Below are 25474 nucleotides of genomic sequence, written 5' to 3' on the forward strand. Positions count from 1 at the left end.
GATCACCATACTCTCAAGTCAATCCAAGACTGCCTAATATTCTTACCCTAGACAACAAGTCAACTATTTTAAGGAAAAGATCTTACTCCAGAACTCAGAAACTTGGAGCATATATGAAAAAGGAGACTCAGAAGATGACCAAGTAATATACTGAACTAGGCTGCAAAGAAAGACACTTCTTGGGGAGATTATTCTGCCACCTTCTTCATTCATTCTGCTTATACTAACTATATCCATTCATCCACTTCTAAGTGTGAAAACTTCAAACAGCACATGATTCAGGAACGTGTTTCTATAGGTCGGAGACCTTGTTTCTACCCAACAGTTCAGTAAGGACAGCTGGCCTGTCCTCCCATTAGCACTGCCACCTATGTCCTCACAAAAGCTGTACTCCGGCCGGGCGCGGTGGCTCAAGCTTGTAATCCCAGCACTTTGGGAGGCCAAGACGGGTGGATCACGAGGTCAGGAGATCGAGACCATCCTGGCTAACACGGTGAAACCCCGTATCTACTAAAAAATACAAAAAGAAAAACTAGCCGGGCGAGGTGGCAGGCGCCTGTAGTCCCGGCTACTCGGGAGGCTGAGGCAGGAGAATGGTGTAAACCCGGGAGGCGGAGCTTGCAGTGAGCTGAGAACCAGCCACTGCACTCCAGCCCGGGCGACAGAGCGAGACTCCGTCTCAAAAAAAAAAAAAAAAAAAAAAAAGCTGTACTCCATCCTTCCTATTCCTTAGAACCACCATCAAAGCTACTTTCACTACTCTTACTCTTAGCCATTCTTCACACATGAAGTTCAGGGAGAAAGCAATTCGTTACTTGGCACATCACTTTTGAAATGTGGATGACCTCTGTTCAAAGAATTGTTTTTCTTTTGCTCTGCCCTCAGTAGAGACTAGACATTATAGAACTTGCCTACAGGAACATGATTAACCTAAACTTGCTCACCAACCATGACAGAATCAGATATGTTTTCCTCTAACAAAGCTTTCTCGTGAGAGAATGCCAAACTCCAGGACTTGACAAAGCGGAGGTGGACTCTGTTCAGCCAAAGTCTCAGCTTAGAATTAAGGTTCTTCCAAAGATCTGAGGCCTAATCTCGTCACAGTTTTTTTTTTTTCCCACAGTTATTTTTTTTTTTTTTTGAGATGGAGTCTCACTCTGTCGCCCAGGCTGGAGTGCAGTGGCCGGATCTCAGCTCACTGCAAGCTCCGCCTCCTGGGTTTACGCCATTCTCCTGCCTCAGCCTCCCGAGTAGCTGGGACTACAGGCGCCCGCCACCTCGCCCGGCTAGTTTTTTGTTTTGTTTTGTTTTGTTTTGTTTTGTTTTTTTTGAGACAGAGTCTCGCTCTGTCGCCCAGGCTGGAGTGCAGTGGCCGGATCTCGGCTCACTGCAAGCTCCGCCTCCCGGGTTTACGCCATTCTCCTGCCTCAGCCTCCCGAGTAGCTGGGACTACAGGCGCCCGCCACCTCACCCGGCTAGTTTTTTTGTATTTTTAGTAGAGACGGGGTTTCACCGTGTTAGCCAGGATGGTCTCAATCTCCTGACCTCGTGATCCGCCCGCCTCGGCCTCCCAAAGTGCTGGGATTACAGGCTTGAGCCACCGCGCCCAGCCTTCCCCACAGTTATAATTAAAATCATCATACTTCATTATTTCCCAAATCTTACTCGTATCTCTTTGATGCCTTCTTTTTTCCATATCCCTTTATGAAAGCATAAAGAATTTGGCATACCCTAAATCATCGGCTAGCCTAAGCAAAGATTTACTGTTAACTACTTCCAAAAAGCCCCTCTGGAGAATCTGTAGAGTACTAGCTGCTCTTCTTGAAAAAGTAAGGTAAGGCCAGACGTGGTGGCTCATGCCTGTAATCCCGGCACTTAGGGAGGCCAAGGCGGGTGGATCACGAGGTCAGGAGTTCAAGACCAGCCTGGCCAACATGGTGAAACCCTGTCTCTACTAAAAATACAAAAATTAGCCAGGCTTGGTGGCATGCGCCTGTAATCCTGGCTACTCGGGAGGCTGAGGCAGGAGAACTGCTTGAACCCAGGAGGCGGAGGTTGCAGTGAGCCAAGATCATGCCACTGCACTCCAGCCTGGGTGACAGAGTAAGGACTGTCTCAAAAAAGAAAAAAAAAAAAAAAGAAAGAAAAAGAAAAAGTAAGGTAAAAACCAAACACTCAACCTAAAACAGCATCGGATTAGTATTCTCTTATAACCATGATATTACAGAGCATCTAAGAAGCAAAGGAAACTCAAAGGACTGATATCAGAAGAAAGATATGAGAGGAAGAAAGATATGAGAGGCACCAAAAGTCAGGCACACAAATATCACACTTTTCATCCCCATAAACTACACTGTCCCAGGCTAATTTATATATAAGAATCATCAGTCCAACAAAAGGCATTCAACATATATGAGGAATAAATGATTTCAAGGAGACTACAAGTCAACAGGAAATACTCGGTCCTGGTCACAGGATCTAGAGGGGCGTGGACCACAACCCTTCCATTTAGCTCTGAACAACGTGACCAGGTGATACCCACAGTAAGTGAGCTGTCAGTAAACCTGGGAGATGTGTTCCCACTAGATGGCTTAAGGCAGAAACACAGTACCTTACCTAAAAACACGGAAGACAGCTGGGCGTGGTGGCTTACGTTTGTAATCCTAGCACTTTGGGAGGCCGAGGCAGGTGGATCACCTGAGGTCAGGAGTTCAAGACCAGCCTGGCCAACATGGCGAAATCCCGTCTCTACTAAAAATACAAACAATTATGGCTGGGCACGGTGGCTCAAGCCTGTAATCCCAGCACTTTGGGAGGCCGAGACGGGCGGATCACGAGGTCAGGAGATCGAGACCATCCTGGCTAACACGGTGAAACCCTGTCTATACTAAAAAATACAAAAAACTAGCCTGGCGAGGTGGCAGGCGCCTGTAGTCCCAGCTACTCGAGAGGCTGAGGCAGGAGAATGGCATGAACCCGAGAGGAGGAGCTTGCAGTGAGCTGAGATCCGGCCACTGCACTCCAGCCTGGGTGACAGAGCAAGACTCCGTCTCAAGAAAAAAAAAAAAATACTATTAGCCAGGCATGGTGGCACATGCCTGTAATCCCACTTGAGGTTGGGAGTTCAAGACCAGCCTGAACAACATGGAGAAACCCCATCTCTACTAAAGATACAAAATTAGCTGGGTGTGGTGGCGCATGCCTGTAATCCCAGCTATTTGGGAGGCTGAGGCAGGAGAATTACTTGAACCCAGGAGGCGGAGGTTGCAGTGAGCCGTGATCGTGCCACTGCACTCCAGACTGGGCAACAAGATTGAAACTCCGTCTCAAAAAAAAAAAAAACAAAAAACAGGCCAAGCACGGTAGCTCAAGCCTGTAATCCCATCACTTTGGGAGGCTGAGGAGGGCAGATCACAAGGTCAGGAGTCCAAGACTAGCCTGGCCAAGATGGTGAAACCCCATCTCTACTAAAAATACAAAACAATTAGCTGGCGTGGTGGTGGGCGCCCATAATCCTAGCTACTCAGGAGGCTGAGGCAGAGAACTGCTTGAACCTGGGAGGTTCAAGTGCCTCCTGGACTCCAGACTGGGCGACAGAGTGAGACTCCGTCTCAAAATAAATACATAAATAAAATACAAAATTTAGCTGGGCGTGGTGGCACATGCCTGTAATCCCAGCTACTGGGGAGGCTGAAGCAGGAGAACTGCTTAAGCCCGGGGGGCAGAGGTTGCAATGAGTTGAGATCGTGCCACTACACTCCAGCCTGAGTGACAGCAAGACTCTGTTTAAAAAAAAAATAAAAATAATAATAAAAAAAAGGAAGGGCGCCCACGGGGCTCTCAGCTACACAGGGCCAGATTTATGTTCCTCAATCCCAGTCACCCAAACTCCGCAGGTAGCTTAGCTAGAGCAATACAACCCAACCTGAAGACTCTGCTGATTTCCCTCCCTAGCTCAAAAGAAACAGAAACATACCTTGGGGAAGTGTTTGCTGATAGCCTGGTACTGGGCCATTGTAGGCTCCATAGGGAATGGTGGGGGCTGTGGACCCTGATTGCCCACCGTAGCTAGACTGATGATACCCTGGGTAGACGGGCTGGGGCTGCCCAAATGATGGCACAGGTGGAACTGACTGGTTGACGTTCATTATGAAAGCATTCCCGGTTTGGTCTCACCTATTAGAGAGAGAGAGGAGAAATTAGTCAAAATGAACTTTCTAAAGAGAGCAACTATTCAGGGCAGGAAGTAGGATAAAAAGAAATTGACCTTATCAGACAGTGATCAGTTTAATAATCCTCACACATCCACAGAATCTTAGTAATTTTCTGCCCCGGTCACTATTCAGATTACCTTCTAAAAGCAAGGATTTTGTTACTCTGACCACCCACCCCTTGTCACTGTCTAAAGAATATAAATTTCAACTTCAGACAGACCCACTGAAATGGAGCAGCAGCCTCCATTCCCCAGTGGTATGATTTCTGGTGTCTAGTCACACAGAGTCTTGTGGCTGATGAACTACCTTGATGTTACAGGTAAAAGAAACAATGTTCCCACTTTCCATTCATTCACTCTAGCATCCATTCATTCAACAAACATAGAGTACCCTCTAGTGTGCCAAACAATTGATTTAAAATCAATCAGGCTAAAAGTCTAAAACAGATCTGCTAAAATCCTTCCCCCTCAATGACAAAATTTAGATTTACAGAAATGATATTCTTTAGCTAAACTGCCATAATACAAATGATACTCCAACTCCAGTTTTTCCACCAAAAGAGTGTATGGACCTTAAAACTGAAGGTTTTTTTTTGAAACAGAGTCTTGCTCTGTTGCCAGGCTGGAGTGTGCAGTGGTGGCGCGATCTCGGCTCACTGCAATCTCCACCTCCCGGGTTCAAGCGATTCTCCTGCCTCAGCCTCCTGAGTAGCTGGGATTACAGGCACATGCCATCATGCCTGGCTAGTTTTTGTATTTTTAGTAGAGACTGGGTTTCACCCTGTTAGCCAGGCTGGTCTCGATCTCCTGACCTCATAATCTGCCCACCTTGGCCTCCCAAAGTGCTGGGATTACAGGGGAGCCACTATGCCCGGCCAAAACCGAAGCATTAAAATCAATAAATGTTGGCCGGGCGCAGTGGCTCACACCTATAATCCCAGCACTTTGGGAGGCCGAGGCAGGCAGATCACTTGAGGTCAGGAGTTCGTGACCAGCCTGGCCAACATGGAGAAACCCAGTCTCTACTAAAAATACAAAAACTAGCCGGGCATGATGGCACGCGCCTGTAATCTGAGCTACTTGGGAGGCTGAGGCAGGAGAATCGCTTGAACCCGGGAGGCAGAGGTTGTAGTGAGCTGAGATCGTGCCACTGCACTCCAGCCTGAGCAACACAGCAAGACTCCCTTTCAAAAAAAAAGAATAATAACAAATAAATGTAAAGGACACCTGAAAACTCGAGTAAGGTAACAGATTAAAACCAAGTGCAGAACAGGTACCTTCTTCACATAATCTGAGGAAACAGTTCAAGGATCAGGGGCAAAGTTAGATTTCATGGAAAAAATCATTCATCTCATCCCTCAAGCAGAAGACTATAAATATTCTAAATTTCAATGCACTTCTCCAACTCTCCTGTTTCTGCTGCCATTACAATTGTTACGAATCTCAGCCACCATCACAATTATTACAATCTTGCTCACCAACACAGGGATGAATTAAGAGGGCCTTTTCTAGATAAGGCCTTTCCAAGAAAACTATCTTATCACATCTACTTTCAACAGCTGTATTATTCCAATTATCCTACAGACAGAAGAGGCCCAGGAAGCAGGAGCACTCTGAGTTGCTGCAGAGGGAACAATGGGCCTCTCCCCCTTTGCTAGAAGGGCCACCTTGACTATAGAAAATGAGCTGATTCTCGTCTAAAACTCTTTAAACTCAAAGTTATCTCAGTAGCTGTTCTTCCAAATCCTAAACCTTACACAGGTCACTAACACTAAGTTTAAAATATGTCCCCTCCCTTTATCTTTCCAAAGTCGGGGGGAGGGGTAAAGAAAGGAGCTTCTTCTCCAGAAAATAATTCCCTCAAACACATTCAAGAGCTTGGAGTCAGACTGAAGTCTCGACTCCATTCTGGGTGGATAGTCGAGGGTGACAACCCAAGGGGGCGGGGCACGCTTCCTGGAACTCTGAAAGTAGTCAAGCCATGGAGCCTTGGAGAGCCTCGGATCAAGACCGAGAAGCCAAGTCGGCTTCTAAGGCCACGATAAGAGAGGCGGCTGCTCTGTTAAAAGCACAGAGCCCAAGCGTCTTGCACCTTTTAACAGGCTCGGGGCAGGAAGCAGGAGCCGGAATCTGGGCCGGGAGACGAAGGGAGGGTCTAGGACCTGCTCCCGGATAGTGGATGCGTGAAGTGAGGGTCTCTTCCCAGGCCCCGCCCCCAGGCTCCTCCCTTCTTTCTGAAACTGGACCCCAATCTGGCCAGTAATACCCTGACCTCTCCTTCGCTTTCCTACCCACCAACCTCCCGATGCCACTCCTCACCCGGCTCCAGATCCAGGTTAGACTTCGTTCCTAACGTCAAGGCTCCCAGGCTCCACTTCCGGTTCCGAGGGGGGCCGTCGCGTCATCCCCGGAAGTTCCTCCTCCACGCTTTAGGCCGGGCCACTCCTTCTGCCACGTCTGCGTTTCGGGAACCGCTCATGCGCCACTTTCATCTTCCCATGATGGCCGCCGCTTGGGCGCCTCTGCTAAATCGTATGTATTTCCCAACTGACACTTTTTTTCAGATGTTCCGGTCACTTTACGGCCTCACCAACAAAGATGAGATTAAAAACAATTTGTCAAACTATCTTTAATAATGCTCCATCACTCTGCCTGTGACATATTAGTGACCTCTGAGCTAGAGGCTTGTAGTCACTTCCTGCTGACCCCTGACCCCGTTGATTTCCGTCCGCTGGGTTGATCTCACCCATGGCCTTTGCTGGTCATGAGATTTGCGGAACGTGTGGTGGTGGTAAAGGGCCACAACTGTTGTCAGCGTGCATGTAGGGGTCTGAGGTCTGGCTCTACAGTTTGTAAAATGGAAATAATAATAATGCCCGTGTAAGAACTTGAGAGGATGAAATTAGGCCACGTAGGCCGCTTGGCATCATAGTAAGCACTCAGTAAAGGTCAATTGTTATTAACCATTTTTATACAGCGCCTTCGTTTAGGTGCAGAGCTTTATCAGAGCCAAAAGATCTCTGCTCTCTGTTGGAAGAGTTACAATTCTTGCAGTAATTATTATTACCCCGTTTAATGGTGAAGTAATTATAGCTAACAATGGTTTCGTATATATGACCTCATTTGAACTTTTCAGTACTATTGATTGATTTAGTAATTTTTCAAGCACTGCTGTTGAAACTGCCTTTGCAAAATTACAACTGAGGAAATTATGATAGTGGAAGAAATCAGACCTAACCGACTCCATCTTGCTTCTAACGTTTAAGCTGTCCTTATTCATTCCTGGGTGTAGTGGAACTAACTTTGGGGAGGAATTCAGTTTATGGTTTGACTCTGAAACAAATTGATAATAGCCCCTTCCCGAAAAGACCCCCTTCTTGCCTGGGGACCAGTCTGCCTTTACAGGACTAACAAATTAGCTACAAGATTACAAATTACAGTTTAGGGGTCAGGCAGCCTCTGGCTCCAAGAGTCTGAACCTCCCCAAATTGCTCTCAGGAATAACATCACTATTGTAAAACCTAAGATTAGTGCTTGAGATATTTTGCAGACCCTGCACTGGTTGGATCAGCTGACACCACCTAGACCGGTAACCTGGCTCAATCAGTTCTGCCATCCCACCCAGGAACAGAAAACAGCAAGAAAACCTCACTTCGACTCCCTATGAGTCCATCTTCAACCTGACCAATCAGCACTCCCCACTTCACAAGCTCCTACTCGCCAAATTATCTGCTCCTCGAATGCTCAGGGAGACTAATTTGGTAATAATAAAACTCTGGTTTCCCACACAGCTGGCTCTGCGTGAATTACTCTTTGTCCATTGAAATTCCGTGGTCTTGATAAATCGGCTCTGTTGAGGCAGCAGGCAGGGTGAACCCCTTGAGCGCTTACATTGTGTGCCAAGCCATGTTCTTGGTTCTGGAAATACAGCAGTGAACAAAAGTATTTGTTCTCATATTATTGACAGTAAATATCAGTTATTCTGAGGCACAGAGTGGTTTATTCACTGAAAAATGTGCATTTTAGGCTGTGCTAGAAACTATATATTAGGCATTAAGCTACACTAAACAGGTAGATTGTTCCTGTCCTCTGTTGTTTTGTTTTGAGACAGAGTCTTGCTCTGTCTCCAGGCTGGAGTGAGTGCAGTGGCCCAATCTTGGCTCGCTGCAACCTCCGCCTCCTGGGTTCAAGTGATTCTCATGCCTCAGCCTCCCGAGTAGCTGGGATTACAGACACGCACCACCACCCCAGCTAATTTTTGTATTTTTAGTATAGACAGGGTTTCACCATGTTGGCCAGGATAGTCTTTATCTGACCTCGTGATCCACCCCCCTTGGCCTCCCAAAGTGCTGGGATTACAGGCATGAGCCACCGCGCCCGGCCTGTTGGTTTGTTTTAGAGACGGTTTTGCTCTGTTGCTCAGACTGGGCTCAAGTGGTCCTCCTACCTCAGCAGGAGTAGCTGGGTAGTTGAGTAGCTGGGGCTACAGGTATGTGCCACCACATCTGGCTAATTTTTTGTAGAGATTAAGTCTCCCTGTGTTGCCCAGGATGGTCTCAAATTCCTCCCATTTTAGCCTTCCAAATTGCTGAGATTACAGGTGTGAAGCCACCACACCTGACCTATCAGTTTTTAGTCAATGGTTCTCAAGGTGTGATCCTTGGATCAGCAGTATCAGTATCCCCTGGAAACTTGCTTGAAATGCAAATTTCAGACCCACTTTGCGTAGATAAGAGCCAGAAATTCTGGAGGTGGGGCCCAGCAAGCTATGGTTTAAGGCCCTCCAGGTGATTCCATTGCTGATTGAGAACCACTAGTCTAGATGAAAAATTTGCCAAATTCAACTAACATATGTTGAGCACCTGACCTAAACTGGGTCCTCTGCTAAGCATTTTCACATGATTCATTCCACTTGACTCATCAATATAGAAAAGTATCCTCTGTCTTGCTTAAGGTTGCACCCCTAGGACCGGGCATGGTGGCTCACGCCTATAATCCCAGCAGTTTGGGAGTCCGAGACAGACGGATCACCTGAAGTCAGGAGTTTGAGACTAGCCTGGCCAACCCTGTCTCTTCCAAAAATACAAAATAGCTGGATGTGGTGGCGCATGCCTATAATCCCGGCTACTCAGGAGGCTGAGGCAGGAGAATCACTTGAACCCAGGGGACGGAGGTTGCAGTGAACCAAGATTGCACCACTGCACTCCAGCCTGGGACACAGAGCAAGACTCCGTCTTAAAAAAAGGTTGCACCCCTAGTAAGTGGTAGATCCTAGCTTCAGTTTCTTTCTTCCCCCTCCCCCCACCTGTTTTTTTTCTATTTGAGACAGGGTCTCTGTCACCCAGGCTGGAGTGCAGTGGCACGATCTTCAACCTCTGCCTCCCAGGCTCAAGTGATCCTCCCTGCTCAGCCTCCCTAGTAGCTGGGACTACAGGCATGTGCCACCACGCTTAGCTAGCTAAGTTTTGTATTTTTTGTAGAGACGGTTTCACCATGTTACCCAGGCTGGTCTCAAACTCCTGGGCTCAAGCGATCTGCCCGCCTCGGCCTTCTGAAGTGCTGGGATTACAGGCATAAGCCACCATGCCCAGCTCGGTACCATAGTTTCCTGAGGATATTGACTAATGTGTTGCAATTTATTGGTTTCTATATCTGCACTCAGTGGTTCTCAACCTTGGTTGCATATTAGAATCATCTGTGGTGCTTTTTGTTTTTATTTTCATTTTTGAGACAGAGTTTCGCTCTTGTTGCCCAGGCTGGAGTGCAATGCTGTGATCTCGGCTCACTGCAACCTCTCCCTCATGCGTTCAAGCGATTCTCCAACCTCCCAAGTAGCTGGGATTACAGGCATGTGCCACCATGCCTGGCTAATTTTTGTATTTTGAGTAGAGATGGAGTTTCACCATGTTGGCCAGGTTGGTCTCAAACTTCTGACCTCAGGTGATCCACCTGCCTCAGCCTCCCAAAGTGCTAGGATTACAGGCGTGAGCCACTGCACTCGGCCTTGTGGTGCTTTTTAAAATGCCACTACCAGGTACGAGACCAATAAAATCTGTCCCTAAGGATGTGTGTGTGTGTGTGTAAACTTCATTGCATCATCATTTAATCCTATATGCTGATACGCTGTCTTTTCTTAGGGACTCAGTAGCTGTAAAAGTTTTCTAGGTGATTTTAATATGCACTGAAGGTTAATTGAAATCCATTGGTATAGGCCGGGCGCGGTGGCTCAAGCCTGTAATCCCAGCACTCTGGGAGGCCGAGACGGGCGGATCACAAGGTCAGGAGATCGAGACCATCCTGGCTAACCCGGTGAAACCCCGTCTCTACTAAAAAAATATAAAAAACTAGCCGGGCGAGGTGGCGGGCGCTTGTAGTCCCAGCTACTCGGGAGGCTGAGGCAGGAGAATGGCGTAAACCCGGGAGGCGGAGCTTGCAGTGAGCTGAGATCCGGCCACTGCACTCCAGCCCGGGCGACAGAGCGAGACTCCGTCTCAAAAAAAAAAAAAAAAAAAAAAAAAGAAATCCATTGATATAGCACAATGGCTGACATGTAGCTAACACTCAGTAAATGTGTGAATAGTGAATGAATAGAGAATGAATAGATACTTAAATCCTTTTTTTTTTTTTTTGAGATGGGAGTTTCACTCTTGTTGCTCAGGCTGGAGTGCAATGGCCCAATCTTGGCTCATCACAACCTCCGCCTCCCGGGTTCAAGCGATTTTCCTGCCTCAGCTTCTCAAGTAGCTGGGACAACAGGCATGTGCCACCATGCCTGGCTAATTTTTGTATTTTTAGTAGAGACGGGGTTTCTCCATGGTCATCAGGCTGGTCTCAAACTCCCGACCTCAAGTGATCCGCCCACCTTGACCTCCCAACGTGCTGGGATTACAGGCGTGAACCACCGAGTCTGGCCTAGATCCTGTTTTTCCTGATGAGGCCAAGTGACTGCCCTGCCTGAGATCACACAGCTACTAAGTGATGGAAGAAGAACCCAACTTGAAGCTGGGTGCGGTGGCTCATGCCTGTAATCCCAGCACTTTGGGATACCAAGGCAGGCAGATCACCTGAGGTCGGGAGTTTGAGACCAGCCTGATCAACATGGAGAAACCCCGTCTCTACTAAAAGTACAAAAATTAGCCAGGCGTGGTGGCGGGCACCTGTAGTGTCAACTACTTGGGAGGCTGAGACAGGAGAATCACTTGAACCTGGGAGGTGGACGTAGCAGTGAGCTGAGACCTCAGCATTGCACTCCAGTGTGGGCAACAAGAGCGAAACTCTGTCTAAAAAAAAAAAAAAAAAGGCCAGGCACAGTGGCTTACACCTGTAATTCCAGCACTTTGGGAAGCCGAGGTGGGTGGATCACGAGATCAGGGGTTCGAGACCAGCCTGGCTAACATGGTGAAACCCCATCTCTACTAAAAATACAAAAATTAGCTAGCTAAGTGTGGTGGCACATGCCTGTAGTCCCAGCTACTCAGGAGGCTGAGGCAGGAGAATCTTTTGAACCTGGGAAGCAGAGATTGCAGTGAGCCAAGATCTCCATTGCACTCCAGCCTAGGCGTCAGGGTAAGACTCCATCTCAAAAAAAAAAAAAAAAAAAAAAAACCCAAGTTCATTTCTTCTGACCCCAAAATCCCAAGTATTTTCTTCTTGGAGATCTCTTTTTTCTTTCTTCCTTTTTCTTTTTCTTTTCTTTCTTTTTTTTTTTTTTTTTTTTTGGAGACAGGGTCTCACTCTGTCACCCAGGCTAGAGTGCTAGAGTGCAGTGGCAGGATCATGACTCACTGCAGCTTCAACCTCCAGGGCTCAAGCAACCCTCCCATGTCAATCTCCCAAGTAGCTGGGACTACAGGAGCATATGACCAGGCAGGCCTGGCTAAATTTTTTTGTAGAAACAGGGTCTCACCATGTTACCCAGGTTGGTCTTGAACTCCTGGGCTCAAGCGATCCACCTGCCTCAGCCTCTCAAAGTGCTGGGATTACAGGCATGAGCTACTGTACCCAGCCCAAGTGTTTCTAGGACACAGAGGCATATACCAAGGCAAACAGTATTTAGCATACACTAGGTGGGCAGCTATTTTATGAGACTCTGTAGCCTTTGATAATCACAGTTATAGCACCATAATGTTGTGCCTTGTAACAGAGACATTCTTGTAATGGAAACCTAGAGACAAGTAGAGATTGTATTAATATGGTTTGGTATGTTTACACACACCTACATACCTTTCCATGACCACGTATGTATTGCAATAGGTAATTTTTTTTTTAGTTTTTTAATTAATTAATTTTTTTTTTTGAGACAGAGTCTCGCTCTGTCACCCAGGCTGGAGTGCAGTGGCACGACATTGGCTCACCACAAGCTCCGCCTCCCGGGTTCACGCCATTCTCCTGCCTCTGCCTCCTGAGTAGCCCGGACTACAGGCACCTGCCACCACGCCCGGCTAATTTTTTGTATTTTTAGTAGAGACGGGGTTTCACCGTGTTAGCCAGGGTGGTCTTCGTCTCCTGACCTCGTGATCCGCCCGCCTTGGCCTCCCAAAGTGCTTGGATTACAGGCGTGAGCCACCGCGCCCGGCCTATAGTTTTGTTTTGTTTTGTTTTTAACATTTTTTAATAATAAAAAAATAGAGATGGGGGCATGTCTCACCATGTTGCCCAGGCTGATCTCAAATTCCTGAACTCAAGAAATCCACCCACCTTGGCCTCCCAAAGTGCTAGGATTATAGATGTGAGCCACCATGCCTAGCCCACCATTTTAATTAACAAATAAATTTATATAGCGAGGGTGCATTCTTTCCTGGGATCTTGGAGCAAGCCCAGCCATTCTTTGCCGGCTATGGAATTGAAGCCCCTGCTGCTGCCACTTTGAAATGGTCTTTGGAGGAAAGCAGTTGAGATTAGCCCCTGGTCCTATTAGAGAAAGCACAGTTCCTGAAAGGGTGTACGTTGGTTATAGAGCCTAGAGAGTTTGTATTAGTCCTGAATAAAAGGCCCATGCAGGAGAATGGGGAACATGGAGGGCAGAAGTTTGTACTATAATTAGCTCTAGGACTAACACAGATGGGGGAGGGAGGGGAGTACAAGCAGCATCTATTTTGAGCACATCTGCGATTGATGGGACACGTGTGCTGGACTGTAATGATCCCAGGGCCAAGTTGCCTGCCTGTGGTGTGTGGTGTGGGGGGGAGGCCTGGGGCAGCAGGAGCAGGACAGCCGGACAGGAAGGCCCGACGAGGTTCGAGCACTTCAACTTCTCTCCCTGAGACACTGTTCCAACTCCGGGGGCCATAGGCCAAGCTGAGTGATGGGTGCTGAGGAGGAGGTGCTGGTCACACTATCAGGGGGAGCCCCCTGGGGCTTCCGACTTCAGGGGGGTGCCGAGCAGAGGAAACCCTTACAGGTGTCTAAGGTAAGGGAGAGCCCCTGAAATGAGGCTTCAGGGAAAGGGAACCCAAGGGCTCCTGGGAAGAGATGTGTGGTGGCATATGGTGGGGTTTGGGGGGGTGGGAGGCTGTGAAGATGGGGTGGGTAGTGGGCAGGGAAGCATGCTCAAGTCTCATAGTGGGAGTAGCGTCTGACCACAGGCTTCTTGTGGGGGGTCTATTAGAAAACAGAATTCTTGGTTTTCAGGGAGCAGAGGAAAAAGAAAAACTCTGTTTCAGTTCCCTGCAGCACTGTGGTATCAGAGGCCCAGCTCTGGTCATCCAGTGTTTGTTCTCTTGGGTATGTGCCTCTACTCCAAACTCCAGAAATACAGGGAAGGTTCTAATTTCTCTCTGACTAAACTGATATGTGATGAACTGAAACTGCCTCGCACAGCCTAGCCCAGCCCAGTCCTACCCTGGCTCACCCTGCTCTGCCCATGCCTTCAGTGCTCTTTCCCTAGGTCAGATCCTTTCTCTCACTAGGCAAGACTTTTTTAGGTGCTAGGAGGGTTATGGCAAGATCTGGCTTCACAGACAAAGTCATTACCCTTTTGGTTTCACCCTACAGGCTTAGTTTTCCGAACTGTAAAATGTGGGTAATAATAGTACTTGTACCTACTTCATGGAACCATTCTAAGGATTAAATGCAATAATACATGTAGCACAGTGCCCAACACTTAGTAAAAACTCGGTAGCCACTACTACTATTATTACTTTGGCATACATACATTTGTGTGTACACACGGCACACATATACCCAAATAATCACAATCTCCCAGAATCCCACTGGACTCCCTCCAACCTGGAGTACTGTTCTAAAATCTTGACTGTGTAATGGCACCTGGGGTTCCAAGGCCTAGTAGAGAATTACCGGCCAATATAGATACTGCCTTTGAAAAAAAAGCTTATAGAGATAACCAACATTCCTTTTCGTTTTTCTTTTTTTCTTTTTTCTTTTTCTTTTTGCCACAGTCTTACTCTGTTGCCCAGGCTGGAGTACAGTGATGTGATCTTGGCTCACTGCAACTTCTGCTTCCTGGGTTCAAGTGATTCTTCTGCCTCAGCCTCCCAAGTATCTGGGACTACATATGCCCGCCACCACGGCCGGCTGATTTTTGTATTTTTAGTAGAGACAGGGTTTCACCTGTTGGCCAGGCTGGTCTTGAACTCCTGACCTCAAGTGATCCACCCGCCTAGGCCTCCCAAAGTGGCTTACAGGTGTGAGCCACACTGCGCCCAGCCAATAACCACCATTTCTAGTACCTACCCCATGTGGTTCTTCCCAAGCCTCTTTAATTCAGTGGTTACCCTATTTCCCACTATATAGTGTATTTCTTTCTCCAATCTGTATACTTTCTTCCCTCTAGACAGACCACTTCAACTGCAGCCACTTCCATGCATCTCCCCACCTTTCTTACCCTACAAAGTAAAATCCCCTCCTATGGGTCCTTCCTGTCTTTTCCTTTCATTCTATTCCCTTTGGAGCCCTCTCTTACCTACAATGTCTCCTTCAACATCTCAGATTCGAAGACGGAGCCAGGCTGGCAGAGCAGGACTCCGAGAGAAGGACCAGCTCTTGGCAATCAATGGGGTCTCTTGCACCAACCTCTCCCATGCCAGTGCCATGAGCCTCATCGATGCCTCAGGAAATCAGCTTGTCCTCACTGTGCAGCGGTATGGACCTCCCTCCTCTTCTCTTCCCCTAATCCAGGACTCCTATTGCCTGTCTCAGCTCTGTGTCTCACTGGCCTGGCCTTAGCAACTAACAGGTACCTATTTCTGCTCGTGCATTTCTGCTGGAGTGTAGATGGTTTGTGTCTGCCTCCCAGAGGGCTTGAATGTATCTGCAATTAAGGGATGGGGATGTCAGTGGGTATTTGACTGATGGGCCTACTTCAACCCCTGGTCTGTCTCCTCATGACATCTTCCTCTAAGCCTATTTCCACTCACAGCCCTTTAAGCACATTTACCTCTCAGTTTGTCTTCATATCTTCACTCTTCCCGGCTCACCCATTCCAACTGTATGACAGCCTTCTCTCTCCCTTACCTCTTCCCTCTATCCCTTCCAGACCTCTCAAGCTGTCAGTACCTAACCCATCTCTCAAGCTCTGTCATCTTTCCTATCCAGGGTTGCAGACGAGGGTCCTGTGCAATCTCCATCTCCCCATGAGCTTCAGGTGCTGTCACCCTTATCTCTACTGAGTCCTGAGCCCCCTGGTGCTCCAGTTCCTCAGCCTCTTCAGCCTGGGAGTCTTCGTTCACCTCCTGATAGTGAGGCTTACTACGGAGAGACTGACAGTGATGCTGATGGTCCTGCCACGCAGGAGAAGCCTCGCCGACCTCGCCGCCGAGGCCCCACAAGGCCCACCCCTCCGGGTGCCCCACCTGATGAGGTCTACCTGTCTGACAGCCCTGCAGAGCCAGTACCTACTATCCCTGGCCCTTCCAGCCAGGGTGACAGCCGTGTGAGCTCCCCGTCTTGGGAGGATGGGGCAGCCCTTCAGCCACCCCCAGCTGAGGCTCTGCTGTTACCCCATGGCCCTCTCCGGCCTGGTCCTCATCTCATCCCTATGGTGGGGCCTGTTCCCCACCCGGTGGCAGAAGATCTTACTACCACCTACACCCAGAAGGCCAAGCAAGCCAGTGAGTGCCTGAATCCCTTTTCCCTAGCCAGGATCCGTCAATCTGAGTCTTAAATCTACCCTTCTATAGCCATACATTCTCCCTACCTTGGGCCCCTTGGATACAGTCTTGGGGACAGGAGGAGAAGAGTAGTGAGTAGAAGGGGAGCATAATTACTCTCATGGCCCCCATTATTTTTGCTGTTTGAACCAATGTGGCAAAAGGGTAAGGTGATTCAGTTCAACCAAGGAACAGGGTAAGTAGGGAAATTGGAAAGGGACACAAATAGATGAAGGGTTTGGTGGTGGTGATAACTGTTATTGTGTGTCATGATGGGGTGGAAGCAGAGTACAGACACAAGACTGGAGTATTTAAAAGCAGGTTGAAGGCTGGGCAAGGTGGCTCATACCTGTAATCCCAGCACTCTGGGAGGCTGAGGTGGGAGTATAGTATGAACCCAGGAGTTTTTTTTTTTGTTTTTTTTTTTTTTGTTGTTTTTAGATGGGAGTTTGGCTCTTGTGCCTAGGCTGGAATGCAATGGCATGATCTCGGCTCACTGCAACCTCCGTCTCCCAGGTTCAAGCGATTCTCCTGCCTCAGCCTCCCGAGTAGCTGGGGTTACAGGCACCTGCTACCACACCTGGCTAATTTTTTGTATTTTTAGTAGAGACGGGGTTTTACCATATTGGTCAGGCTGGTCTCGAACTCCTGACCTCAGGTGATCTGCCTGCCTCGGCCTCCCAAAGTGCTGGGATTACAGGCGTGAGCCACCGCTCCTGGCAGAAGCCAGAAGTTTGAGACCAGTCTGGACAACATCATGAGTCTTTGTCTCCACTAAAAATTTAAAAATTAGCCAAGCAGGGCCGGGCGCGGTGGCTCAAGCCTGTAATCCCAGCACTTTGGGAGGCCGAGACGGGCGAATCACAAGGTCAGGAGATCAAGACCATCCTGGCTAACCCGGTGAAACCCCGTCTCTACTTAAAAATACAAAAAACTAGCCGTGCAAGGTGGCGGGCGCCTGTAGTCCCAGCTACTCGGGAGGCTGAGGCAGGAGAAAGGCGTAAACCCGGGAGGAGGAGCTTGCAGTGAGCTGAGATCTGGCCACTGCACTCCAGCCTGGGCGACAGAGCAAGACTCCGTCTCAAAAAAAAAAAAAAAAAAAAAAAATTAGCCAAGCATGGTGGCACATGTCTATGGTCCCAGGTACTTGGGAGGCTGAGGCCAGAGGATTGCTTGAGCCTGGGAGGTTTAGGCTGCAGTGAGCCATGTTTGCACCACTGCACTCCAGCATGAGCAACAGACCAAGACCCTGTCTTAAAAATAAATAAATAGGCCGGGCGCGGTGGCTCAAGCCTGTAATCCCAGCACTTTGGGAGGCCGAGACGGGCGGATCACGAGGTCAGGAGATCGAGACCATCCTGGCTAACATGGTGAAACCCCGTCTCTACTAAAAAATACAAAAAACTAGCCGGGCGAGATGGCGGGCGCCTGTAGTCCCAGCTACTCGGGAGGCTGAGGCAGGAGAATGGCATAAACCCGGGAGGCGGAGCTTGCAGTGAGCTGAGATCCGGCCACTGCACTCCAGCCTGGGCGACAGAGCGAAACTCCGTCTCAAAAAAAAAAAAAATAAATAAATAATAAAAATTAATAAATAAAAGTGGGTCAAAGCTACAGGGGTTCTTTTTTTTTTCTTTTCTTTTTTTTTCTTTTTGAGGCAGAGTCTTGCACTGTCACCCGGACTGGAGTGCAATCTTGGCTCACTGCAACCTCTGCCTCCTGGGTTCAAGCGATTCTCCTGCCTCAGCCTCCCGAGTAGCTGGGATTAAAGGTGCCCGCCACCATGCCTGGCTAATTTTTTATATTTTTAGTAGAGACGGGGTTTCACTATGTTGGCCAGGCTGGTCTCGAACTCCTGACCTCGTGATCCACCCGCCTCAGCCTCCCAAAGTGCTGGGATTACAGGCATGAGCCACCGCCCCGCCAAGGGGTTCTTTATAGTGTTAATTGCAGGTACCTTTGACATTTGCAAGTTCCGTTAGGATTCCTGGGGACTGAGAGGCTATGGGACGATCATGAGATCCTGGGGAAGTGGCAGAGGGAGGGAGCTTTGGCTTTGGCTCCTTATCTCAGGCAAGAATGTTGGCCTGGGCAGAAAAAGCCCGTTCCACTTATCTCAGGCTCTTTGCTATTTTTGATGTGAGCGACAGAACAAGGTCTAAGGGTAAACTTTTTCCCTACTCTATGCCTCCTGTGCCTTTCCCACAGAGACCGTTCTTGTTACCTCCGAAATCTCAGGATTCCCCCTCTAGTTATATTTCTTTCCTCTCCTCCACCATTTTGATTCCTGATCCTTAGAACTTTGTATCTCTGAGTTTGGAGTGGAGGCTAAGGACATGAGAGTTGAGAGTCTGACATCCCTGAGTGTCCAATATCCTAGGAATTCCAGATGTGTGCCTAGGATCCCATGCTTTCCTCAATTCTCCACTTATCTCCCCCTCCCTTCCCATAATGCTGGATGAGACTGTAGCTACTGGCTCAGAGGTATTTTTAGTCAAGCAGACCTCATTGTCTGCTGGGGTGGGGTTGGGGGAAGGGAAAGCAGGTGCCTACGTCCATCACACCGGCACTTGTGGGGCAGCCCAGAGAAGGGAGAGGGCCAGGTTCCAAAAATAGCACAGTGAACTCATTCAGCTGCCAGCTCTGGGGACAAGACAAAGGGGCTTTAAAAGGCGTGGGGGGTGGCTCAAGCTGGTCCTGCTCCAGCCAACACCGCTTTTCTCAGCATGGAGACCTTTGAGCCCATCAGCCAAGAGCCCCTCAGCCAAGTCAGCTACGACAAAGCCCCAGACCCAGTTCCTGAGCTCCAAGACTCATTCTATGCAGGTACTACCCTCCCATATCTATGAGAGTCTGGGGTCTAGAATGGAGGGGAAGATGTCAACAGTTTAGGAAGGGCAGTCTTTGGGAAAGGTCTTACTCTCTTGTTCCTTCTTTTTGCTATCCTCTTCCTCCTTTTCTCAGGAGAGTTTCACTGACCCTTTCTCAGTGATGCTATGGTCACATGTCAAAGGGGTTTGTGACCACAAGAGCTGTAGAAAACTCGTGGGAACAGAGCGTGTATGAGTACATTATGAATACATGAAGGCATATATGTGTGAGTCGTGGGACAAGATATGTGTGAACAAGAAAGTGTCCATATATATCAAGAAAGTATAGTGTCAAGAAGGCTTTAATAGTAATGGTTATAGTGAGCCTTCACACTGTGTTGAGTGCTAAATTTACTATATTATCTCAGTTAATCCTTATAGCAATCCTATGAGGTAGCCATTGTCTACCCTCATTTACAGATGAGGAAACCGAACTTTAATGAGGTGAGGTAACTCTCCCAAGAACCAAAAACCTGAACTGAACTCTGACTCCAGGGCCTGTTGTCTCATCCACAGCACTATTCTGAGGTATAAACTCTGGGATGAGAGGAATGACAAAAATGACAAAAATTCCATCTACTTTCCACTCGAGGTACCACGCTCATTACAAAGGAGCATGGTACCTTGAGTGGAAAGTAGACGGAATTTCAATAATTTTTCAGGAGGAACTGGGGACCATGGACCAGAGAGTATCCATGTGCAAGGCGGGGTCCTCGCAGCAGGGCGGCCTCTCCCATTTCCTGGCCCCACCTACCCAGGCCCCACATGGCATGGAAAGCCCTGCCCTGGTTCCCTTTAGCACATAGTCTTTGTGTGCCTGGATGGCAGTGGCTGCCTGAGCTCTCTACATAGAGACAGTTCTGACCCCCAAAGAAGCCCACCCCACTACCATCCCCAGCTTGGGGGAAATAATATATTTAGCTGGTGACCTTGAGGTATCCTAAAGATTTGGAGTGTTGCCTTGGAGAACATCACCCTGACTTTTCCTGCGTCTTGGATGGAGACTACCCCTGACTGTGAGTAGCAGGGGTGTGAAGCCCAGACGACTGCCCTGGCAGTTAGAAGGCCGAGATAAACTTTAGAATTCTGTCTACACTGTTAGTAACAGGGTTTCTGCAGGGAGGTCTCTGGAAGAAGGGCCACCTAGAGCATGTAGGTGTGTGAATGTATTTGAGTGATGGTGTTTTTACATGGGCACATGTATTTACATATATGTATGTGAATGGAGCTGTATGTAAGCTGGGGTATATGTGAATGAGAGAGAAAAGTAAATAGAACAAAGTACGCCTACAGTTGACTTTCACTAGATGGATATTCTTGTTGAAGTGTTGTGCGGTGGGAGTTATTTCTGTGAATGTGTATGATGTGGATTGCATGAGGGGGGTGGAATTGTGAATGAAGATCCTCATTGCTAAGGGTTCTTTGTGTCCATATCATAGGGGTAAGGGGTAGCGGAGAGGATGAGTCGTAAGCTTCATGAGAAGCCTCCTAACATGGTCCCTATGGTGGGTGGAAAGTGTTCCTTCTCATCTTTCCTCTCCCTGGGACATGCTTCTCTCCCTGTCTGCCATGGAGAGTGACACATCTTTCTCCTCCCCCTCCCATTGCCAGTCAGGAATGGGAGGTAGGTGAGGAATGTGTGTGGGGTGGATAAGAGCACATCTCTTGGAAGATAGGAGCAGAATAGCAGTAAGATGGGATGGAAGGGCTGTGGTCAGAGCAGTGTCAGGGCAGTCAACTGGACTTTGCCTTATCTTTAACTGTCCCTGGTTTCATCTTTCACCCTCCACTCTGCCCCTAAGTCAGAGGACTTTGTCACAGGGGACATTGTGGGTCGGGCCAGTGCAAGAGGGAGCTTGCTGGGATGGGAGGTGAAAGCCTTGGGGAACAGGACTAGAAGAGGCTGGGAAGACCCACTGACCATTTTACTTCTTGGCCTCCCCAGAACTGCAACGTGCAGAGAGCCTCCAAGAGAAAAGCATAAAAGAGGCCAAGACCAAATGCAGGACAATTGCATCCTTGCTCACTGCAGCCCCCAACCCCCACTCCAAAGGGGTGCTTATGTTTAAGAAACGGCGGCAGAGAGCCAAGAAGTACACTCTGGTGAGCTTCGGGGCTGCTGCTGGGACGGGCGCTGAGGAGGAGGAGGACGGCATTCCCCCCACGAGTGAGTCGGAGCTGGACGAAGAAGCCTTCTCCGACGCCCGCAGCCTCACCAATCAATCTGACTGGGACAGTCCCTATCTGGACATGGAGCTTGCCAGGGCGGGCTCAAGAGCATCAGAGGGCCAGGGCTCTAGGCTGGGAGGGCAGCTGAGTGAGGTCTCTGGGCGAGGGGTGCAGCTCTTTGAACAGCAGCGCCAGCGCGCAGACTCCAGCACCCAGGAACTGATGCGGGCCGAACCAGCAGCCATGCTCAACGGGGAGGGCCTGCAGTCACCACCTCGGGCCCAGAGTGCTCCCCTAGAGGCGGCTGTGCTCCCACCCAGCCCATTGCCGGCCCCTGTAGCCAGCCCCAGACCCTTCCAACCAGGTGGTGGAGCCCCGACCCCAGCTCCAAACATCTTTAACCGGTCAGCCAGGCCCTTTACCCCGGGCCTAAAAGGGCAGCGGCCAACTACCACCTCGGTTATTTTCCGGCCTCTAGCCCCCAGGAGGGGCAACGACAGCCTGGGGGGCCTTAGCCCCGCCCCACCCCCCTTCTTGTCTTCTCCGCAGGGGCCCACCCCTCTGCCCAGCTTCACGTCAGGGGTTCCCAGTCACGCGCCAGTCTCTGGTGCCCCCAGCACCTCACGCTCCTCGGGCCCTGTGACAGCCACCAGCTCCCTGTACATCCCAGCCCCCAGTCGGCCTGTCACTCCAGGCGGAACCCCAGAGCCCCCCGCTCCTCCTAGCGCAGCTGCCATGACCTCCACAGCTTCTATCTTCCTGTCTGCGCCTTTGCGACCCTCTGCGCGCTCAGAGATGCCTGCCCCAGGTCCAGGGGCTCCTGAGCCCCCCAGCGCTCGGGAGCAGCGCATCTCTATGCCAGCTGCCCGCACGGGTATCCTGCAGGAGGCCCGGCGCCGGGGGACCCGGAAGCAGATGTTCCGGCCGGGAAAGGAGGAGACGAAGAACTCGCCCAACCCCGAGCTGCTATCGCTGGTACAGAACCTGGATGAAAAGCCCCGGGCAGGGGGTGCAGAATCTGGTCCTGAGGAGGATGCTCTGAGCCTGGGGGCTGAAGCCTGCAACTTCATGCAGCCAGTAGGGGCCAGGAGTTACAAGACCCTGCCTCCCGTGACACCTAAGACCCCCCCTCCAGTGGCTCCCAAGACCCCGCCCCCTATGACTCCTAAGACTCCACCCCCAGTGGCTCCTAAGCCCCCATCTCGAGGGCTCCCTGATGGGCTCGTGAATGGGGCAGTCTCTTCAGCTGTAATCCCTGAGCCACCAAGGCTGCAGGGCAGGGGTGGGGAGCTGTTTGCTAAGCGGCAGAGCCGTGCGGACAGGTATGTGGTGGAAGGTACACCTGGTCCTGGGCCTAGAAGTCCTTCTCCTACCCCGTCTCTGCCCCCTTCCTGGAAATATTCACCCAACATCCGTGCCCCACCTCCTATTGCTTACAACCCACTGCTCTCTCCCTTTTTCCCCCAGGCGGCCCGAACTCTCCCTAAGGCCCAATCCCAGGGGCCTCGGGCAACACCCAAGCAGGGCATCAAGGCTCTAGATTTTATGCGGCATCAGCCCTATCAACTTAAAACTGCCATGTTCTGTTTTGATGAGGTTCCCCCGACTCCTGGCCCTACCGCCTCAGGGGCCCCCAAAACTGCCAGAGTCCAGGAGATTCGCCGGTTTTCCACTCCGGCGCCCCAACCCACTGCAGAACCCCTGGTTCCCACTATGCTTGCCCCGCGAGCAGCCACTACACTGGATGAGCCCATCTGGAGAACAGAGCTGTCCTCAGCCCCTGTTCCTAGCCCAGCCCCTCCTCCAGAGTCTCCCAGGGCCCTTGGGGCTTCTCCCAGCTCCTGTGGTTTCCAGGTAGCCAGGCCCCGATTCTCAGCCACCAGAACAGGATTGCAGGCTCATGTGTGGAGGCCTGGGGCAGGGCACCAATGAGCAGGCACAGGTCCCAGGACCAAGGAGAGGTGGAACATCCAGTTCCTAAAGTTGCTGCTCCTACCCTATCCCACCCCCTGTCACTGGCATCTGGAAGCTAAATTGCCTCCTGCCAGAGATAGTTTCCAAGTTGATGTCCCCGTCCCCCACCTTCCTCCTCACTCTCTACCTCCCTGCCGCTTTCCAACCAACTATGTCTGCTTTGGTATCTTTGCCTCTCTTTGTCTCTGCATTTCCTTGCCTGGATCTCTGTCTTTATTTCCAGGCTTCTCCACCCATATTCCTCCACAGATCTCTCTTCCTTGACATTTGTGCTTTTCTCCGTGGGCCTCATTTTAATGTTCAGTGAGAAGTAAACAGAGCAGAAGTGACCACTGGGACCTTAAGCAAGAAGCTCACCACCAGGCACACAGCAAAGAGACCGAACTGACCGTTGTTTGCCCTAAGCCACCCTTACCCTCCACTCTGCTTTCCCAAGCTTGGCTGGCATATATCTAGGCCTGTGTGTGTGTGTGCGCGCACAGATATGCTCTTCCGTCTGAAGCATGAGTAAGAGAGGAGATCAAAATAAAGACCCAATCTGAGTCTTATTGTTGTACTGATAGAAGGGTCAGATATCCCCAAATGGAGTTGAGTGGGAGAAAGAGATTCACTAGAGAATAACTCCTTAGAGACCAATGTCTGTAGCAGGTGTACAGCATCTTGTGAAAGTTATGGAGCATGAAAAAACTGAAGGGCCAGGAAAGTTTGCATGGGCTGAGTTATATCAGCTAGACCAGGAATAGAACAAATAATTCTATTCCTCAGGATTTCAGAAAGTTAGCAACTTGAGAGGCCAGTGCTGAGCAACCCAGTACCCAGGAAATGAAAAAAAAGAAAGAAAATTCCCTCTGAGAATGAACAGATCATTGGCTTCATTGCCTCATGAGCTTGAGAGAAAGGAGAAGAGAGTCAGAGTGTGGAGAGTGAGGCTGAAACCAGAAGCATGGCAGAAATGAGTTTAAATGATTGAGCCACAAACAGAAGTATGGTGAGGGACAATGCCATATTGGGAAAAAGTAAAGTTGAGTAACAAGAAACCAACTGTGTGTGAGAAGGGAATTGGAAAAAAAATTTGAGGGAGAAGAATGTATTTGTTAGAATGGAAAGGGATGATGGCTGAAGGGAGGTGTGAGGGTGTGTGCTGAGCGTTGAAAGAACAGTTGGTGTCTGTGTGACTTTCCTTGAGTCTGTCCTTCAGTGTGTCTTCTACAGCTTGCCATGACTACCTGGGAAAGAGCAGAGAAACACCCAGAAACCTCTTTTCAGTACCACCCCATCCCTCAACACCCCAGCTCTTGCTTCTTTTCAGCTTCAGGTCCTGATCTCCGATCTTAGAGGAGTGTGGACTCCCTTCTCACCAAGACCGCCATGAGCTATGTTTACCGTTTAATCTGGAAAGTGATAATTTTTCTTTGCTTGTTGGGTGTGAGTCACAATACTTTGGTTTGTGCACAAGAATAAATTTATGCCCCATACCTTCTGTTGCTGTTATCTTCTAGTTTTATACCTAAATCCTGATCTCTCCTTGATCTTCTTTAACCCATTCCCCGATCTGATTTCTGATCTGTCTCTATTCCTGCCCTCCCATTTTTCACCCTTTTGCCCTTTGTTCCCAGGTCTTTTGCTCTTTTCTACCAATTCTGTCCTGCTCTGATTTAGCCACCTCCATCACTCTTCTTGGTTCCCTCTCCCCATAGTCTTCATCCAAGTTCTCCCCTTTCCTTCCCTTGCTTCATACTTTCTAGGCAAGGCCTCAGTTCACAAAACTCAGAGAAGTTGGAAAGGCCCTCTGAGCCCTTTGCCATCAATATTTCCTTGCTCCTTAGAGGAAGCAAGCATATTAAACAGTCTCTGGGAATTAAATGGAGAGAAAGCAACAGCTGGAGGGGAACGCGGGATGTGAGAGGGAAGAAGAAAGGTGAATTGAGACTACTAAAGAAGGGAGGGCATTAGAGGTAGGTGAGAATTAAAGACTTCAGAGAAGGAAAGTGCCATTGCTCCTATTCTGCCGGCAGAGGGCATGTTTGTGCCAATAATCAGACCCAGGCTGCAGACTCTCCCAAGTGCACTGTCTCAGAATTCCAAAGAAAGATCTCAGAGACCATAGGCTAAATAGCCTGTCTTCACCCACTCAGTCATTTTTG

The 25474-nt window shown here is 49.4% G+C and overlaps 2 protein-coding genes and 1 long non-coding RNA gene across 5 annotated transcripts in view; 2 read left to right on the forward strand and 1 right to left on the reverse strand.

Annotated features, from left to right (window-relative positions):
* SEC24C (SEC24 homolog C, COPII coat complex component) overlaps positions 1–6637 on the reverse strand; it is a 28646-nt gene extending 22009 nt beyond the window's left edge. For both annotated transcript variants that reach the window (XM_010373114.2, XM_010373115.2), the window contains exons 1-2: positions 6533–6637; positions 3977–4176 (exon numbers count right to left, since the gene is read on the reverse strand). In XM_010373114.2, the coding sequence (XP_010371416.1) occupies positions 3977–4148 (172 nt within the window). In that variant the 5' untranslated portion in view covers positions 4149–4176; positions 6533–6637. The remainder of the gene's footprint in view (positions 1–3976; positions 4177–6532) is intronic.
* On the forward strand, positions 6626–8001 carry LOC115900359. The gene is made up of 2 exons (XR_004059996.1): positions 6626–6745; positions 7764–8001. It is a non-coding gene; the product is annotated as an uncharacterized LOC115900359 (long non-coding RNA).
* Positions 8002–13336: 5335 nt separating this feature from the next.
* Positions 13337–24805, forward strand: SYNPO2L (synaptopodin 2 like). Of its 2 annotated transcripts, XM_010373111.2 has the most exons (4): positions 13337–13622; positions 15161–15312; positions 15767–16281; positions 21133–24805. In XM_010373111.2, the coding sequence occupies exons 1-4, from the start codon at positions 13518–13520 to the stop codon at positions 23286–23288; spliced, it is 2928 nt and encodes a 975-aa protein (XP_010371413.1). In that variant the 5' UTR covers positions 13337–13517; the 3' UTR covers positions 23289–24805. The 2 variants fall into 2 exon arrangements, with proteins under 2 accessions (XP_010371413.1, XP_010371414.1); XM_010373112.2 differs by lacking the exons at positions 13337–13622; positions 15161–15312; positions 15767–16281 and adding an exon at positions 19011–19143.
* Positions 24806–25474: the final 669 nt, after the last annotated feature.

The sequence above is a fragment of the Rhinopithecus roxellana genome, chromosome 11 (assembly GCF_007565055.1).
Source record: "Rhinopithecus roxellana isolate Shanxi Qingling chromosome 11, ASM756505v1, whole genome shotgun sequence".
NCBI lineage: Eukaryota > Metazoa > Chordata > Mammalia > Primates > Cercopithecidae > Rhinopithecus > Rhinopithecus roxellana.